Source organism: Cetorhinus maximus, chromosome 20 (assembly GCF_964194155.1).
Source record: "Cetorhinus maximus chromosome 20, sCetMax3.hap1.1, whole genome shotgun sequence".
NCBI classification, from domain to species: Eukaryota; Metazoa; Chordata; class Chondrichthyes; order Lamniformes; family Cetorhinidae; genus Cetorhinus; species Cetorhinus maximus.
In genome coordinates, this window is record NC_135898.1 from 16,366,631 (window position 1) to 16,384,453 (window position 17,823).

The 17,823-nt window shown below is 42.7% G+C and overlaps 1 protein-coding gene across 2 annotated transcripts in view; it reads right to left on the reverse strand.

Annotated features, from left to right (window-relative positions):
• Positions 1–6,055, reverse strand: part of LOC144694898 (secreted frizzled-related protein 1-like) — a 98,041-nt gene extending 91,986 nt beyond the window's left edge. The window contains exon 1 of one of the 2 annotated variants that reach the window (XM_078565632.1): positions 5,177–6,055. In XM_078565632.1, coding sequence (XP_078421758.1) covers positions 5,177–5,705 — 529 coding nt within the window. In that variant the 5' untranslated portion in view covers positions 5,706–6,055. The remainder of the gene's footprint in view (positions 1–5,176) is intronic. The other variant, XM_078565633.1, reaches the window with a different exon arrangement.
• Positions 6,056–17,823: the final 11,768 nt, after the last annotated feature.

Here is a 17,823-nt window from a genome sequence, read left to right on the forward strand (position 1 = left end):
ACCATTCAATTCGACCATGGCTGATCCGCTCCATCTTCTGACCTTTGTTCCATATCCTTAAATACCATAAACTAACAAAAATCTATCCATCTCAGTTTGGAAAGCTCTAATTGTTCCAACATCCAGAACATGTGAAAAAATGCTTCCCGATCTGGCTCTTACATTTGCATCTGTTCATCTCTTTTCACATGCCTTCACAATTACACCCTCTTTCACAACTCCTCCAAACAAGCAGACCACAGCCAAGAAATTCTATTATAAAAATAAAATAGGACCAATATTTTTCATTTTCTAATCAGCTTGTCTTTCTTATTTTAATTTGTAGCTCTAATCACTCAAGTTTCTACATTTCTACAGCTGCTTTTATTCCAAACCACACACTTGTCATTGAGAAATGAGACTGTTTTATATACCTCAAGGCAGGTCACTTGATGAACAGAACACGCACTCACTGCACTGTGATTAAAACCAGAGCCCTAATACTTCTGTGGCCCTGCTCTAAGACTCAGCTTTCTCCATAAAAATTGAACATAATTATTTCCCCCACCACCCCACACCAACCACCCCCCCCCCCCCCCCCCAAACCCACTTTATAGGTCATTTGGAATTTACAAAAAGGAATATACAAAGTCTTCACTGCTGACAGTGAAACATAAGAACGTCATGGAATAAAAAGGCGTGTGTGTTGGTCTGTCCATGTGTACGTTGGTCTGTCCATGTGTATGTTTGCTCTTTTCCTGTGTGTATATGTAATCTGTATTAATTGTATATGTCAGCATGTAGGGACATCTGTCTAAAATGTACATGTGAACAATGTATAAATGAGTGTCCATGTGCTACATGTCTGCGCACACATATTTATGCATTCGTGCATCAACTGTGCTATCCTGGTCAGATAAAGAGGCTCACAAAACAACTGAATGAGGTTATAAGCTGGAAGGTGCAATTCATTCACCTTGTCTCATTTAAAATATGCATTCACTGCTTGAAAAAAATTCTAACGTTAATATTTCAAGAAGGTTGAAGTACAGAGTCTGTATCCCAGAATCTAGTGATGCCCACCACCACCAAGTGGCACCTGTAACAAGCTGAGCCTGCTTGTGGCTTTGCATTGAGAACTGAGCAGGTCTGCAAATGACCCAGGAAGATGACAGTCCCCGTTTATCTATTTTCAGGCATAACTCATGTCTTGTTAGGAAATCACTGACAGTGCCCAGTGAGATTGATCTTGGACCACGAGTTTCTGACACACATTGTGCACAAGCCGCTTCCACCAAGTAAGCCAGCTGGACTGGGTCAGATCAAGTGTCAATAAGTAACCGGTGTCCAAAAAGAAACAGGACCACAGCCTTGGCCACTCCCCATAAATTGCAACCAGCGATTGTGCACGGAACTCACAGTCGGAAACTAACTTTTCTGTGTTTGCAACTGAGAAAATTAAAAGCAAGAAAACCTCAGTAGCTCAGTTATTAACTGCTCTATCCAGTGTGAAACTGTCTCTTACAGATTATGAAGAGTCAAAGTTTGCTCCATGGTCTATGTGGAGCTGGCTGATCTCAACAGGAATGGAGCTCCAGTTTGTCTCAATACCCACAGGCTGTTGAGAGGTAAAGAAGTCAAAATGATCCCCTCTTCTAATTGCTGTTTGATAATCACTCCTTGAATATAACGTGCGTGTATGAAGCAAAGACATGACTGGATTGAGATGGCCCATACAGTCAAATACTTGCTGACCTCAAAGCCATTGGGGTGAGATGAATAAGAGTGTCTATGCAACAGTAACCTAACATGATTCTACACATTTGCAAGGGGGCATGGCGAATGCCAGCAAAGTGAAAAAACGCATCAACTCTACAGAAGTTTCTTCTTTTGTGATGTAGGAGGGAATTTTAACTGCATACAACAGATGGGTTTGGGTCAAGAGGGGGCTTCAAGTTTAAAAATGCATTGTGCTAGAAACTGGACATAGCCCACAAAACTGGCCACAACCCAGGATAAATTAATTCTCACTGAGTTAGCTCCAAAAATTAATCTTTAGGGTGCAAGGACACTAATAAATGTGTTTTAAAAGGTTTATGTACTTTTCTTAAATTTACAAGAAACTAACTGTACTCCAATTTAATGAGTAAACAGTTTTGTGTACATTTCAGAAGGCATTTTCAGCAGTTTAAAATCAGATTACTTACAAGTAGCTGATTGGTACTGCAATTTAAAATGCTTATTTTTGTGACAAACCCATTTTCATCTGTATGAATTGAACTTCACTAGGTTGCTACTTAAATATCAAGGGTTACTTAATACAGCCTGAGTGCTTTAGTTGATAGCAGATTTTCCAGTCAGCAATATGCAAATGAATGAACAGAAATTCTGTGGACAAAACACTTCACCAAATGAGCGCAATTTGTGCTTATTTCACCAATTGCACTCAATTCGGAAACTCCATCTAACTGTTCCTTTCATTAATGTCTATGGAAGTTTGTTCTGTGAAGGAAGCAGCAATGAAGGCACTGTTTATTTTACAGCTATCACTCCATTCACAGACCCAAATGCTAATCTGTTAATAATTACTCATCAGTGTTTCATAATTTGATCAAGATAAACATTAAGCTTGCAGACTTGCTAAACAGTTCAGGCTGTCACTTTGTGAGAAATATAAATATGATTCTTCTGACTGCATGACAATCTTGTCCCATTGCATTCTTCATCACTGTATTCAATTTATATTACATTTCATTTTGAGAAAAAATCTCTATAGATCTGCAAAGAGAATCTTTTGGTTAAATATAAATGTTACATTTAGACTGAACTAAATTCACGTGATCAGGCCTAGACTTCGACTGTTTTCAGCCTGGCTCTAGCCCGTGGGTCACTTCTGGTGTTAAAAACCCTCACTGCTTAAATCCCAGTCTTCAGACTGCACCTTAAAATATAACAAACTGATGTACAGACCATTGTTATGCCAATGAAGTTCATGCAGTGAACAACTGACCAATATGGCAACTTGCCTTTATATAACAAAAATATTGACACAGAACGAGTGATTGGAACAGTTTTGGTGGATTTTAAAGAGCATCTTAAAAGGAGGAGAGGGAGGTAGAAAGGCAGGAATTCCAAAACTTAGGCAGATGTAGGCACAGCTGCCCAAAGGCGGAATAGCCTAAATACTTATTAGCAAATCTCAAAATGGGCATTTGGCTAGATATAATGTGATTGGCATCCAGACCCTCTATCCTTGCAAGAAACCAATGCCTTCAGGGGAGGGAAGAGAGATTTGAATTGAATACTAACTACTGAACAGTAATTATTCAACAACATTCATACAGAAGCTAAACAAAAACAACCATTTATTTGGATGTTTATTCAGGGTCAGATAAGCTAGTCTAAACTCCGTTCTATCAGTAGGCCATTTAATAAGGCCGATACAACAATTGTCCCTTCTAAGACACACATCGCACATTTGCTGAAAATCTCGCAGAACGGAAGGACAGTGTTCCCACTGCCCAGCAGGGGGACTGATTTTTAAGTCCAGCAACGTCCCATTGAACTTCAACAATGTGAATGACAATTTACTATTCGCAGCCTTATCAGAACCTTTTCCTCTTACCAGTTTGCTTCCTTTTCTAACTGGAAGTTATAGATTGTTACTGGACGGTCATTTCACAAGTATCGCTAACCTCCTGGTACCTCACTACAATGGCCTGGGCAATGTCTTCAGGCTCTTCAACCGTGGGGTGGGGGGCGGGTGGTGGAGGAGAGAGAGAAGAGCATGACCCTTGCCCAATGACTTAAGAATATGCATTTTCCTGCAGACAGGAACAGCCAGATCTATCTCCCACACCCTTACCCAATGACATGCCCAGCGATTCATTTCAGGAAAATCAGTTCAACTTTTTTCATAATGAATGCACTCAATGTGCACCTCCTGTGAACGTGCCCCAGTGAAAGACTACGGAGGGAAATGTTACCAAGTACCACAGTAAGTACATATTGCCCGACCTGCGAGCTCAGCACCGGATATGTAATTTTAAAAAGCACACATTCGGACTTTGTACATTCAATCTAACAACCGCAAACAAGATCCTAATAAAAAAGCATTCTGTCATGATGCTGATTAGCCGGTGCGATATCATCTTGCTTCGATCTAACAGAGTAACCGACAGGTACCTTCTCCCTTTGCAACATAAATACCAAAGTGCCCTCCACAGAAAACTTAAAACCATGCAGACATCGCAAAGGCATGAATAGAATCAAAAACTGCTTATGATTGAACTATAGCGTTCAAGATCCCTTTGATTAGATTTCTTTGAACAAACTTCTGGATTATCTATTAATTTAACCATTGCCAACGCTACTTTAGAGTTAGGGAGGGTCACTTTGACAAACTAGCGCGTTTAACTGGAGGGACACAAGTTCAGGGTTAGTTGAACCCTGCCCCAGAGACCTACATGGCGAGAATGTTTTGAGACAAGTGCGGAGTAAAAGTTTCCCGCAAGAACGGTCAGACTGGAAAAATGTTGCAGCACGGGTATTTAACAGCTCTGTCCTTGACGTACCCTGTCGCCAACCCATCATTGCAGCCATTCCAATTGACTTGGATCGAGACACCCAACGTGGCCTCGCTCACAAGCAGATTGGCTGAACGAAACTCTTCAAACGAAACGGAAGAAACAAACGAACACTGAAAAGTAAAAGCAAAACAGAGCGAGAGTCCACACACACACACACCACGGGCAAACCGTTCACCATTCCGAGAGCAGGGCTGCTACCATTGTTTTCATCCCAACTCCCCATTCGCCCTCCAGTCACAAAAAGGAAAGTTCTTTTCCCTCTTGTTCCACCGATTGACATCACATTGAGCACCGTTTCCAAGAATCGAGGAACGAGAAATGGTTCCACATGGTCCAGTCCTGTCTGCTGACGCTCCCTGGATATACTTCTCAGCATCCTATTTTTTTAAAAACTGGATCAACCTAAACACGGCGCAAAACAAGAATTCAGCCCAAGCCAGTGTATAAACTTCGCCAATGGAAAAGCAGACATTTCAATAGAAGACATTTAGGGGTCATTTCTGCGCTCAAGTCAAGTTATTCCCCCCTTTCAAGCATTTCAACCATTAACGGGTTTCTTTTCAACATTTCATACTTTTTAAGAGCATAGCGCAAACGGCAAATATTACCTTGCGAGTTGGTCGAGTGAGTGGCATTCGGATTTGGAAAGACGATGCACAAGTCATTATCAAGTGGGAATTTGTCGCACTTTAACATGTCCGGCCAGGGGAAGCCAAAGAACTCCATGACAGGTGTGCAGGCATCTCGGACTGCCGTGCAGAGTGAGCGGCACGGGTAGATGGGTCTGTCCAGGCAGATGGGAGCATAGAGTGAACACAGGAAGAGCTGGGTGTTGGGGTGACAGTTCTTGTTCAGCAGAGGCACCCAGCTGCTGGCCTGCTGCTGCACCTCCTCCATGGTCTCATGGTCCAGCAAGTTGGGCAGGCTCATCTTGTGGTAACCTACGTTATTACAAAGTCTCAGGGCAAAAGGAATATCCACGCAGTGTGGTGGCTTGATGTAAAAGCGACTGTCTGCTTGCCAGCTGGATTCCTCCACTTCCATCGCAACACAACAGGCAAACAGTCCTATGCTCAGTGGGAGAAACACACTGTAAAAGTTCCAGCAAGTCTTGCTTGAAATATCTCTCTGTCCCATTTTCCTTTGGTCTCTTTGCTGTTGGAAAGTCTTGTATGTAGATGGCAAAGTTACTTTTCTCTGTTCTGCACTGTTGGACTTTTAGCTTCACTCTGAGGATCAGCCTTTATAGAAAACAGTGTTTAGTTTTATTGTGCCCTCTGCTTTAGAAACAAGAACGCCTCGAAGATATCAATACCTGTCTCTGTTTTTTCATTATCCAGACTAGCCAGGTTCTCTCTCTGTTTTAATTCACCTCTCTTTCAGTTCCCTGTGCACATAATGTGTTATAAGGAGTGCTGATTCATGAAGCTTGCTCCACTGATTTCAACATTCAGCTCCTCACCACAAGTTTGCACTGCTTGGAATGTGCAGCTTTCTGTCTTCATTACAGCCTGTGCGTCTCGCAGAGCAGCCAATCAGCCTGTGGCCGTCCCCCTCTTCCACTCCTCTGCAAGTGTCAATTCCAGCTTCTATTTACCAATCAGTAACAGGCAGCGCACCCCCCACCACCCCCCCCCCCCCCCCCTTCTCTCCACCCACCAGCTTCCCAGCTTTCATTTCTCCTTTCAAAAATAAGATAATGTGGGCAATTGCGGTAACATATTTAAACGAAAAATAGGAGATTATTCCTTCCGAAGCTTTTGAGTCCCAGCAGTTGCAATACACGTTTTAACAAGCAAGTCACACATGTGTCACATCGTTTTATTCGTAAGTTTGGTTTAACTCATCAAAAGTCCTGGCATGTGTTTTCCCGATGACCTACTTGTCAGCTTTAGGTCAATTTCATAAATTCAACAAAAGAGAAACAGCCCACCCCAGTACTCCTTGGCCTAATTTCAGCCCCTTTCACAGTCAGTGGTTTACCCAGCTCCCCCGGTGGGAGAAGGAAGACTGGCTGCATTTGTAACCGTACTGCGAGCGAAACTTTTCAAAACACGCATTCGCGTTACCAATGGAGCCTATTGATTCCTAGAAGGCTTTTTTTTAAAAAAAAATCATTTCTTTTGTTTCAACTTGCTTGGCAGAACTTAAAAGCTGTCAGACGGATCTCGAGGCGAAGTTACTGTCTTGCTCCTGAGTTTCACGAAGAAAAGTGTGTTAATGGAACTTTACGAGCCGAGAGTGCTCAAGTGTTGTGAATGAAACGCCATTTAACTTGCCAGCATCTTAACTGGCTGAAAGAGTAGTCACATTCAGGACCCTTTTCATCAAATCTGGGTTCTGATCAATGTCAACATTCTTCATCTTTTGTGCTTTTCTCCCTCTTCTATGTCTGCGTGAACGCTTTAGACTTTGGTGGCGAGAGGTAATTTACTTTGAGGGGAACTCGATGGTTTGCAGGGAAATTCAATTTGTATCACCAGTCACACTGTCATTAAAAACAGTTTCCCGCCGTTTCAACCCTATACCTGCTCGCTTAGGTTAACAGATTGGGCCCTACATAACGACCCGGTCTCTGCTGATCAAGATTCGCCAAGAAACAGATATATACAATTACACATAACTCAGTTCCCTCACTGGGCTAGTGACATAAATACCGCACTGAGCTGGAGTCCCTCAGCTCAATCAAACGAAAAGTCCCTTGGTTCATGGTCTGTTCTAGACCGGTCGATGCCAGCTGAGGCAGTAGGGGGCAGTACAACTGGGTCACGTCAATCTATGGCGAGGAGGAGGAAAAGCGGTGCTGACTGGCTTTGAGTAACCTCCACGAGAATGTCGTGAGGTTTGCCAATGGCTGAATAGACTGTTGACACTCACTGTTGAGGTTCAAAAATGCGGAATGGCCATTTTACATGGCATTAAGGCACTCTAGCCTAGCAAAACTGGAGACATTGGGAATCAGGGGGAAAACTCTCGCTAATTGGGGTCATACCTAGCAAAAGGGAAGATGGTTGTGGTTGTTGGAGGTCAGTCATCTCAGCTCCAGGGCATCACTGCAGGAGTTCCTCAGGGTAGTGTCCTAGGCCCAACCATCTTCAGCTGCTTCATCAATGACCTTCCTTCCATCATAAGGTCAGAAGTGGGGATGTTTGCTGATGATTGCATAATGTACAGCACGATTCACGACTCATCAGATACTGACAGTCCATGTTCAAATGTAGCAAGACCTGGACAATATCCAGGCTTGGGCTGACAAATGGCAAGTAACATTCACGCCACTCAAGTGTCAGTTGATGACCACCTCCAATAAGAGATAATCTAATCATCACCCCGTGACATTCATTGGCATTACCATCACTGAATCGTCCACTATCAACATCCTGTGGGTTACCATTGACCAGATACTGAACTGGACTAGCCATTTAAATACTGTGGCTACAAGAGTAGGTCAGAGGCTAGGAATCCTGCGATGAGTAACTCATCTCCTGACTTCCCAAAGCCTGTCCACCATCTACAAGGCATAAGTCAGGAGTGTGATGGAATACTCTCCACTTGCCTGGATAGATGCAGCTCCAGCAACACTCAAGACACTCAACACCATCCAGGAAAAAGCAGCCCACTCGATTGGCATCACATCCACAAACACTCACTCCCTCCACCACCAGTGCACAGTAGCAGCAGTGTGTACCATCTACAAGATGCACTGCAGGAACTGACCAATCCTCCTTAGACAGAACCTTCTGAACCCACTACCATTTAGATGGACAAGGGCAGCAAGCACATGGGAATACCACCCATCTGCAAGTTCCCCTCCAAACCACTCACCATCCTGACTTGGGAATAAATCACCTCCGGAACAGCACTGTGGGTGTACCTACACCACATGGACTGCAGTGGTTCCAGAAGGCAGCTCATGACCAGCTTCTCAAGGTCAACTAGGGATGGGCAATAAATACTGGCCCAGACAGCGATGCACACATCCCATGAATGAATAAAAACAATTGTGGGCATCACAGATGAGGCCGGCATTTATTGCCCATCCCTAATTGCCCTTGTGAGAAGATAGTGGTGAGTCTATGTGGTGAAGATGTTTGCACAGTGCTGTTAGGTAGGGAGTTCCAGGGCTTTGCCCAGTGATGATGAAGGAATTGTGGTATATCTCCATTTGGATGAGTGCTCCAATTCCAGCCCATCATTTTAACGAGCTTGAAAGCAGAGCAGGTGAATGTTTATAGAAGAAAAAATGCCACTTGGCCCATCATTGTTTATTCGAGTGGAATCAGATCAATACAACCTCAATGAGCTTTGTTGGATCAAAGATTATTTTGAACATCATGTTTTTGCCTCTCCCATCCATTAGATTGTTCCAAACATATATCATTCTTGGAGTAACAAAGAAAGGCTTGGATATATGTAGATTTTTTCACAGTCGCCAGACATCTCAAAGCATTTTACAGCCGATGAAATACTTTTTCAAATCTCGTCACTGTTGTCATGTAGGAAACACGGCCGTTAATAGGAACTTTCGCAAACAGCAATGTGATCATGGCCAATTAACGTGATGTCGATTGAGGAATGAATATTGGCTAGGATACTAGGGAAACGCCTTTGCTCTTCTTTACAATAATGCCATGGAATCTTTTACATCCACACAAGCAAACAGATTGGACATCGATTTAACATTTCATTCGAAAATCGGCACCTCTAACAGTGCAGCACTCCTTCACTACTGCACCGGAGTGTCAGCTTTGATTTTTGTGCTCAAGCCCAGGAGTGGGACTTGAACCCAGAGATTCAGGGGCAAGTGTGGTACCAACCAAGCCACAGCTGATACAGAAGTTATTTCTAATATTTCTGTTTAAAATTTGCTATGCACTACTTTAAATTTAAAGCCTCGATGCCACATTCTTACTTACTTTGAAGTGAGATTCATGATTTATCTCATCTGTCTTATTTAATATTTATGGACCTTAATGATCTGCCTCTCTTGCTCATAAAATGTTTATCAATTGTATCCCTTTTTCAGGTTTGATGTAAATCACTCCTGTTATTAAATGCAAGCTCTAACTTCTTAAAAGTACACACAGCTATAGGTTGATGGATACACTATCTGGACATTTGTGCTACAGGTCAACTGTACCCCTGTGACAGATAATAGCTTCCAAAACATATGAACAAAATTGATATCAAATTGTTTGTGATGGAAAATTGTTTAAATGGCAGGAAACCCCCATTTAAAAATGAAGTGTGGAGGAAGAATCTTGCAAAAGATTTGGGTGAAAAACACCAAATGACAAGAAATTTGTTGAATAACGTAATTAATGGTAAGGCCATTAGAGTGGGCATTGTAAACGATTTCAAGAAACAATCCAATGCTTTTCTAGAGAGAGAAAGGATTGAGGGAATGTTCAGGTGCTGACAAAGATCCCTTTGTGTTGGTGCCACCTTTCACTGTTACATGAGTTGAAGTGTCTTTCTTGATCAAAGCTCCATTATGAACTCCAACTACAATAGATTGAAAGGTTTTGTATAAAGCATGTTCTTCATTTTGATGTTACATTTGCATGTCTCACCTTAGCTATCACATTTCAGATGTGACACACCTCTGATTCTGGAAAGTAAGTCCACATGTGATAGCTTGTATATTCTCTGATAGAGCGTGGATAAGTATATCATTAGGGAGCACAAAGAAGTCGAAAGCTGTCTCTACTGATAAAAAAATCTTTAAAGGTTGAAGCATATTTGTATATTTTGGTCTCTCTTTACTGTAGAGCAATTGCATTCATCTGGAAAAATCTCTGTCCAAATATAATGACTTGGGCACCTCTGGTGGCTGAAGTAAGGACTGAGTTGGAAACCCAAAGATATGTAGTCAAAAACTCTGCTGCCTGTATCCTAACTCACACCAAGTCCTGTTCACTCATCATTGCTATGCTCAATGACTGACATTGGCTGCTGGTCCAGCAACACCTTGATTTTAAAATTCTTCCTGTTTTCAAATCTCTCCACAGGCTCACCCCTCCCTATCTCTGTAACCTCCTCAAGCCACATAACTGTCCAAGAGCTCTGTGCTCCTCCAATTCTGGCCTCTTGCACATCTCCAATTTTAAACGCTCCACCACTGGTAGCCGTTCCTTCAGCTACATTCAGGAAATTCCCCCCTTGAACCTCGCCACTGCTCTATCAAGTTTTTTCGCCTATCCCTGTGCTAATATTTCATCATATGGTTCAGTGTCAAATTTTTTTTGCTCTGGTGAAGCATCTTGGGATGTTTTATGGCATTTAAGATGCTACATAAATGCAAATTATTGTTGTTTTTTGTATGTGTTTTCCTGGACTCAGTGCTTTTTGGCCATGTGTATTGAACCTGATTCTATCTAAACCTGACAACTGCATACCAGCATCCTGGCAAGGAATTGTAAATGGAAAGCCTGGCTGATTTAAACATAAGAACAGGCAGAAGGACATTCAACCCCTCAAGCCTTTTCCACCATTAAATGAGATTGTGGATGATCTGTGTTTTAATTACACCCATCTGCCTTGGCTCCAATTCCTTTAATACCCTTGGCTAGCAAAACTCTATTCACAATTAAGCTAATATCTAATGCTTTTTGTGGACTGGAGTTCCACAGGTTGATGACTCTTTGCAAGAAGAATAAGTATTTCCTAACTCCTTTCCTGAATGATGTGACTCTGAATTTTAGAAAATGTGCCCTGGCTGCAGTGTCTAAAGCTTTCAATTTCTCCTGCTGAGATTGAGGAGAGCTCCGGACACACATGGAAATTAGATCTAATGTGGGACCTTCCTTCCATGCAGTTGCACACCACATGGCCCATTTACTCAATTTTGGAGGAGTCAGTGACCCATCTTTTAAGCAAATATTTCTGTCAAGTGTTTTGTCAAATAAAAGCTATATATTCTTCAGAGTTAATCAGAATGTCCATGTTGAATTATTGTAATGCAACAGAAATGATGATCATCTCAGATAGCTGTCACCCAAGGCTTTATGGATGACAGTGCTCCAAACCTGATAATGGATCATCTTTTTGCTTCAGGGTACAACATAGAGAAATCTAAGTACCAGTTTTAATATATCTTGGACCTGAATGGTGCAGTTTTAGGTTGGAAGCCTGTATCCACTCAATTTTACTCTCCATTGGTTTTAGTGGAGCATAAAATCGGATGGGGTATAAAACGGGAGTCCCACCTGAACCCACCTCATTCCAACCAGCTAGGATATGTTACATCCAGTTTTCAGTCCCTCTTCGGTCCTTTCCCGATCTCTCCAACAACCCCACCCTCCACAATTTCTCCATTTTCCTGACGGGCTCCTTTTATCCCTCGTTCTGCACTGTTGGCCTCACCATTGCCAGCTACGTCTTCAATGGCCTAGGTCAGGCTGTCTGGAATTCCCTGCTCAAACCCATCTGCTGACCTTGTTTGGGAGTATCCTTAAAACCCACTTCTTTGAGCATTCCTCCCAACCTCCCCTTTAACTTGTTGTCTTTTCTTCTCAGGAATCTGTGAAGTGCTCGTGATGCATTTTTGTGTCAAAGTTTATGCCAAGTTATTTTCCCTTGGAAACTGAAGCATGTTTGAACATGGTGTTCCCAAGCCATGTTAGTTGAATTGCAATGTAGCCACAAATCCTGACTTTACAATTCAAAAACTGGAGAAAACCTTCTCTCTCGATTGGTTTTGAATTGAACCCTGTGACCTGCATACAACAACTACTTGCATTTATATAGCACCTTTAACATTGATTAAAAACTCCCACACCATTTCACAGCAGCAATAGCAAACAAAATTTGACCATGAGCCACCTGAAGAGATACCAGGACATCAAATGCTCGGTTGAAGAGATAGATGCTAAAGAGTGTCTTAAAGGAGAAGAGAGAAATAGAAGGAATCCCAGAGATTAGGATCTAGGCAGCTGAGGGACAGCCACCAGTGATAAAGTGATTAAAATCGGGGATGCACAAGAGGCTAGAATTGTAATATTTATTATCAAGTGATCAGCATCCTCAATTTCATGGATCCTATTTATTATTTTAAGCACTGGACACATGTGTATCTAATCTGGCAGGAAGGATGGTTTAAAGTATCTATTTTGTAGGTTCAGACTGCATCTTCAGCTCAATAAAGAATGATTTAATAAGGCTGTTCAAAATTAAAAAGGGTTTTGTTAGGGTACAAAGGGAGGAACTCTATCCCCTGCCAGTACAATCAGAGGACTCAGGTTTAAGATAATTGCAAAAGAACCAGAGGGGAGATGAGAAGATTTCTTTATGCAGTGAGTTGTTGTGATCTAGGGCAGTAGGTTGATACCTTCCGCTATCTTGGGTCGCTCATCACGGAAGATGCAGAACCTACCAAAGAAATTTAGGCTTGACGTAACAAGAGTCATGGTGCTCTGAACTGACTTAAAAGAATATGGAGTAGCTACAGCATCTCGATTGCAATGAAAATTTGTCTTCTGAAAGCCTGTGTGTCACTGGCGACAATGTATTGCTGGGGAAGCTGGCGCATCAAGAAAAGTGACGAGGCTCAAATAAGAGCATTAAAATGAAAGGACTTAGAAGGATATTATGCATGTTAGGGACAGCCGAGTGGACATAATAGTGGGTGCTTGAGAAAATTGGTGTTAAGAGGAAATTGTTTGAGGCAGTGATATCAAGGAAGCTCCTGGACACGCGATGCAAACAGGAGGGTAGTATTTGGAAAATGAGGCAATGCAAGGCAAAACACCTGGAAAATGTGCATAAGGAAGACCCAAGATGGGAGAATGGATAATCTCAGAATATGGACTGGCGTCTCTATGGGACAGGCCCTAAGGGCAGCAGCCAATAGAAACCAATGCAGAAAGCTTGTTGCTAGTGCGGCCAACACTCAGAACAAGGATGGATGAAAGGGAAGACAAGGGCAGGATCTTCTGCTCTCACTGGTGGCAAGTTTGGAGGCAGGAAGGGCATGTAATTAGGTGGGATGGGGGCATATCGGAACCTGCTGCCTTCCTGCATCCGCCAGAATTAAGTTCAGGGTGGGAAGGCCCATGGTCGACCTTCCTGCCCCACTGGCAATTGGGGACCGGAAGTAGCTAATTAATTACCACTTAAGGGCCTCATCTCACCACTGGTGGTATTAACCCAGCTGCAGGCAGGCCTGTCACCATTGGGATACCTGACAGGTAAAATTGAGTAGCCAGCTTGCCACCTTGGGGTGATCAAAGGCACTCAGTGCCAGATAGAGGGACTGGACATTAGGAAAAGGTGGGGGGAGGGCCCGCTGAGAGCCAACCCCCTGCCCTTCCTATCGATCCTCCTACACCTCTCTCCCCGTGACCCCCACCGCACGAAGCCCCTACCCTCCCACATTACTCACCTGTGGCTTGGGTTGCTCCGCAATCCTGGGGCTCCAGTAGGTGTCTTTCCTGCAGCAGCCATCGCCTCCCATGGCGCTGCTGAGCACAGGAGCTGTTTGGCCGGCAGCTCTCGAGAGGCAAGACCTCCCGGGGAAGGACCGCCACTGGCCTCGCCACTGCCTGACTGGCTTGTTGTTCAGTGGGTCATCTCGATAAGGGGCAGTGTGGGTCTCTCGCCAGCTCTCCCCCCCTAGAATACAATGCCTAAAAAGGGCGATGGAAGCAAACTCTATCGTCATTTTCAAATGGGAATTGAACAACCCCAACTTGGCACTGCCTTCTCTGATGCCAGGAAAACATGTGTGCTCTTTCAAAAGGAAATTGGAGATAAACCTGAAATGGAAAACATTTCAGGGCTTTGATGAAAGAACAGGAGAATGGTATTAATTGGACAGCTCTTTCAAAGAGCTGGCACAGGCAGGAAGGGCTGAATGCCCTCCTATACAGTAAGATTCTATGGATCAATTCTAGATGGAAACCTTGCTTGATACCCACGGTATTTGGCAGGAACTGAAATTTATTTCCAGTAGAAGTTTTTGCCATCTCGAACTCAAGAATTAGTCATGCAATCTTGCTACCTGACAGCATTCACTATGACCCTAAAACAAGAGTGCTTGAAGATAGCTGAAACCTCTGTGTCAAGATTGGTTTATCTGAGCTAGATAAGAGACGTTAGAAAAGTTGTTGTGGAAGGGTTGATGGTGGATTGATAGCACGTTGGGCAATAGTGGTCACTTTGGCTGCCCTGGACTGTCATCATAACTGCATGCTGCAGAGTCAAAGGAGATGCAATTGTTCAGCAGCAATCAGCTGCTGTGTATTCTTTTCTTTTAATCCATGAAGGCAAGCTCCCTCTGCTTTTCTCCACAATCCCTGGTCTCCCTCACTATAACTCATCCATGGTTAACAGAGTGAGAGAATTGCCTGTTCCAAGGACTCTGGGAGTTGCCAAGCAAGCTCCCTCCAACTGGGCTAACCTCCCCATTGGGAACTGTTCAGCCTTGGACAACAGCGAGACAGCCGAGACTGGACTCAGTAGTGTGGAATATCAACCCTGCATCCTCCTGTTATGTGGCAACATAATGTTTCTTCAAAAAAATACACTTACTGATGTATCATCCAAAATCAACTGCCATCCTCATTTAAGAACCTTTAAAATCCATGGTTATTGGTAAGATAAACAAGGGTTAAGGTTACAGTCTGATGTTGGAGAAGGTGAGAAGGTTTTTCAGAATGATGCCAACAATGAGGAACAAGGGAAGCTCTGGTTGTTCTCCTTGGGAGAAAAGAAGGTTAAGGGGAGATGTTCTAGAGATATTGAAAATTGTGAAGGGTTGTGATAGAGTAAATAAACAGAAACCATTTCCAATGACAAGAGAATCCACAACCAGAGGACACAAATTTAAGATAATTAGCAAAAGAGCCGAGGGAAGATAAGGAGCATTTTTTATGTAGCGAATTCTTATGACCTGGAATGCACTTCCTGAATGGGTGGTAGGAGCAGATTCAATGGTAACTTTCAAAATGGAATTGGGTATATAGAAAGAATTGCAGAGCTCTGGAGAATGAGTTAGGAGTGAGACTAATTGGAGAGGATTTTTCAAAGAGGCAGCATGGATGGATAGGCCAAATGGACTCCTTCTGTGCTGTCTAATTCTATGATTCTGATTGCACTGCCACTGAGCAGATAGTTTACTTCAGATTCTATGTTCCAGATATTATTATATCGGATTAAATAAAGAAATAGAAGTAACAAAAAAAAAAGCTCCAGTCTCTGGAGCCTGGTGAATAAAACTAAGCCTCTAATTGCTACTCACATCAGCATTTCCACAAGCCAATCAGCATTATCACACTGAAAATTAATATTGGTTATCTGGACTTGGCAGTCTGAAACAGTGCAGGTTTTGTGAAAGCAACAGAGAGGCAGCATTGTATGGCCCACGTCATGGGATGATGCTTCTCAGCGATCTGGCGATATAAGGAGCCTCTGTAGAAAAAGGAGGGTTGTACTTTCTTGCAGGGGGACATGACTCAGTAACCTCTTTTGTTTTGGGACTGAGTGGTTCAGGACAGGAACTCTGTAAGTTGTCGGGAACTGAATGCCAAGTCGCTTTAGCTGTTCAATGGAAATGATGCTGACATAATGCTGCTTGCGAAACAGCTCAGAACAAAATCCAATGGCCAAAGAAGGTGACATTATTGAAGCTTTGAGAAGTGGTTTTGATGGGGATGTTTTCATTTGAAAGCTAGGAAATAGCAGCCATTACATGGACCTCTTGCACTTTACCCACTGCTGATCTTTTAAATCTATGGATTTTGGCTAAGCTGAAAGCAGATTTAAAACTTACACCCCAAATTACATTGCACACAGACATAATTCCCATCTTATATCACAAGTGAACCTTTATGAATGAGCCCTGCTTCAGAAACAAGTAAATTCTCTTCTTAAAAGTTTTGTTAAGTGCATGTATCCATTACTGAGACCTAACATCTACAGGAGAACTGCTCTTAAATCAGATAGATTGCATTATAAAGGAAAAATCTAAAAGAAATGGAATGCTCCCCGTAAGGAATGGCCCATAGCTGCCAAAGTCTGCATTAACTTCAACCCTTTTTAATTTTCAAAAATAAATTATTCCAACAAAAGGATTAATCATTGCTTTGTGCTGAGGGATTGGACAGTTCATGTCAGGTTGGTACCCTTTGTACGAATTGATCGGGGGACGGTTAATGGCAGCTAGGGGGTGGATGGTATCACCAGCTTTGCCCTTATTTGGACTTTATAGTAATTGAAAGGAGTGAACAGCGATTGCAGGCACATCTTCCTGGCTTACTAGTTTACAGAGTGAAAGTGCAGGCTTGTGTGAACTATGAAAATCAGGTGAGTTGGCATTTAAACATAGCCCTTGTCAGTCAGTTTTTACTGTTGATTTTCTCCCTGAGGGTGATGAGAGTGTTGGGCATCTTCCTGTACCCTGTTGCCTTCTGGCCATCATTCCTGTGTGAATCTTGGCAGGATTTGTCAACAGACCATTAAACAGCAGAGATCAAGTTGAGTTTAGTGGGGTGGGGTGGGGGAAGGGGCGATGTATTTTAACCCCAATCAGGCACATAATTGCCTGCTGCATGTTTTAGGGCAGTGAGTTGAGTATCTTGACCCCTCAATATAATATTTCAATAAGATTCCTTAGTTCAGCTGAGAGTCTGATTGAAATGTTTTTAATGAAAGACACAATCCATAAAATTACATTGTGCCTAGACAGTGCCCAAACCTTGTGAAGTCCCCTGACAGACCTATGAGGAATTGCCTTTAGCCCTCTAGCGTTTTAAAGGTATTCTAAAAGGTGAACCATTTCATCTTGCTGTTGATTTTAATTTCCAAGAATATGGCAGGTTGTAGGATATTACGCAACATGTTTTACAGAACGCTAATTGTGCTTTGCCTAAAAAGCCAGTAATATGTGCTATCCGGCTTTATTTGAAACACTTCAGAGATTTGGTACCTTGATCAGGGAAAGAATACAATAGTTGCAGATGGATTCTTTTCAGTGAAGTAAATGCCTAGCTATCTGACTGTCATTCTGCCCACCTTGCAACCTGTTCCTCTCCTCTCCTAGGTCGCTGTTAATAGAGTAGGTTTAATTGGGCATGATTCTCGCTGTGGAACATTACCCAATGGGCTATTCTGACTGGCTATACTGGCAATGCCATCGTCATGCCAGCTTGATTCATTAACTCAACCCCAACCAAAAATCCAACCTGAAACCTTCTTGCTGTGTATGGCTAAATACCATATTGTGCTATGTCTTTGTGTACTGATCTATTGGGAGAAT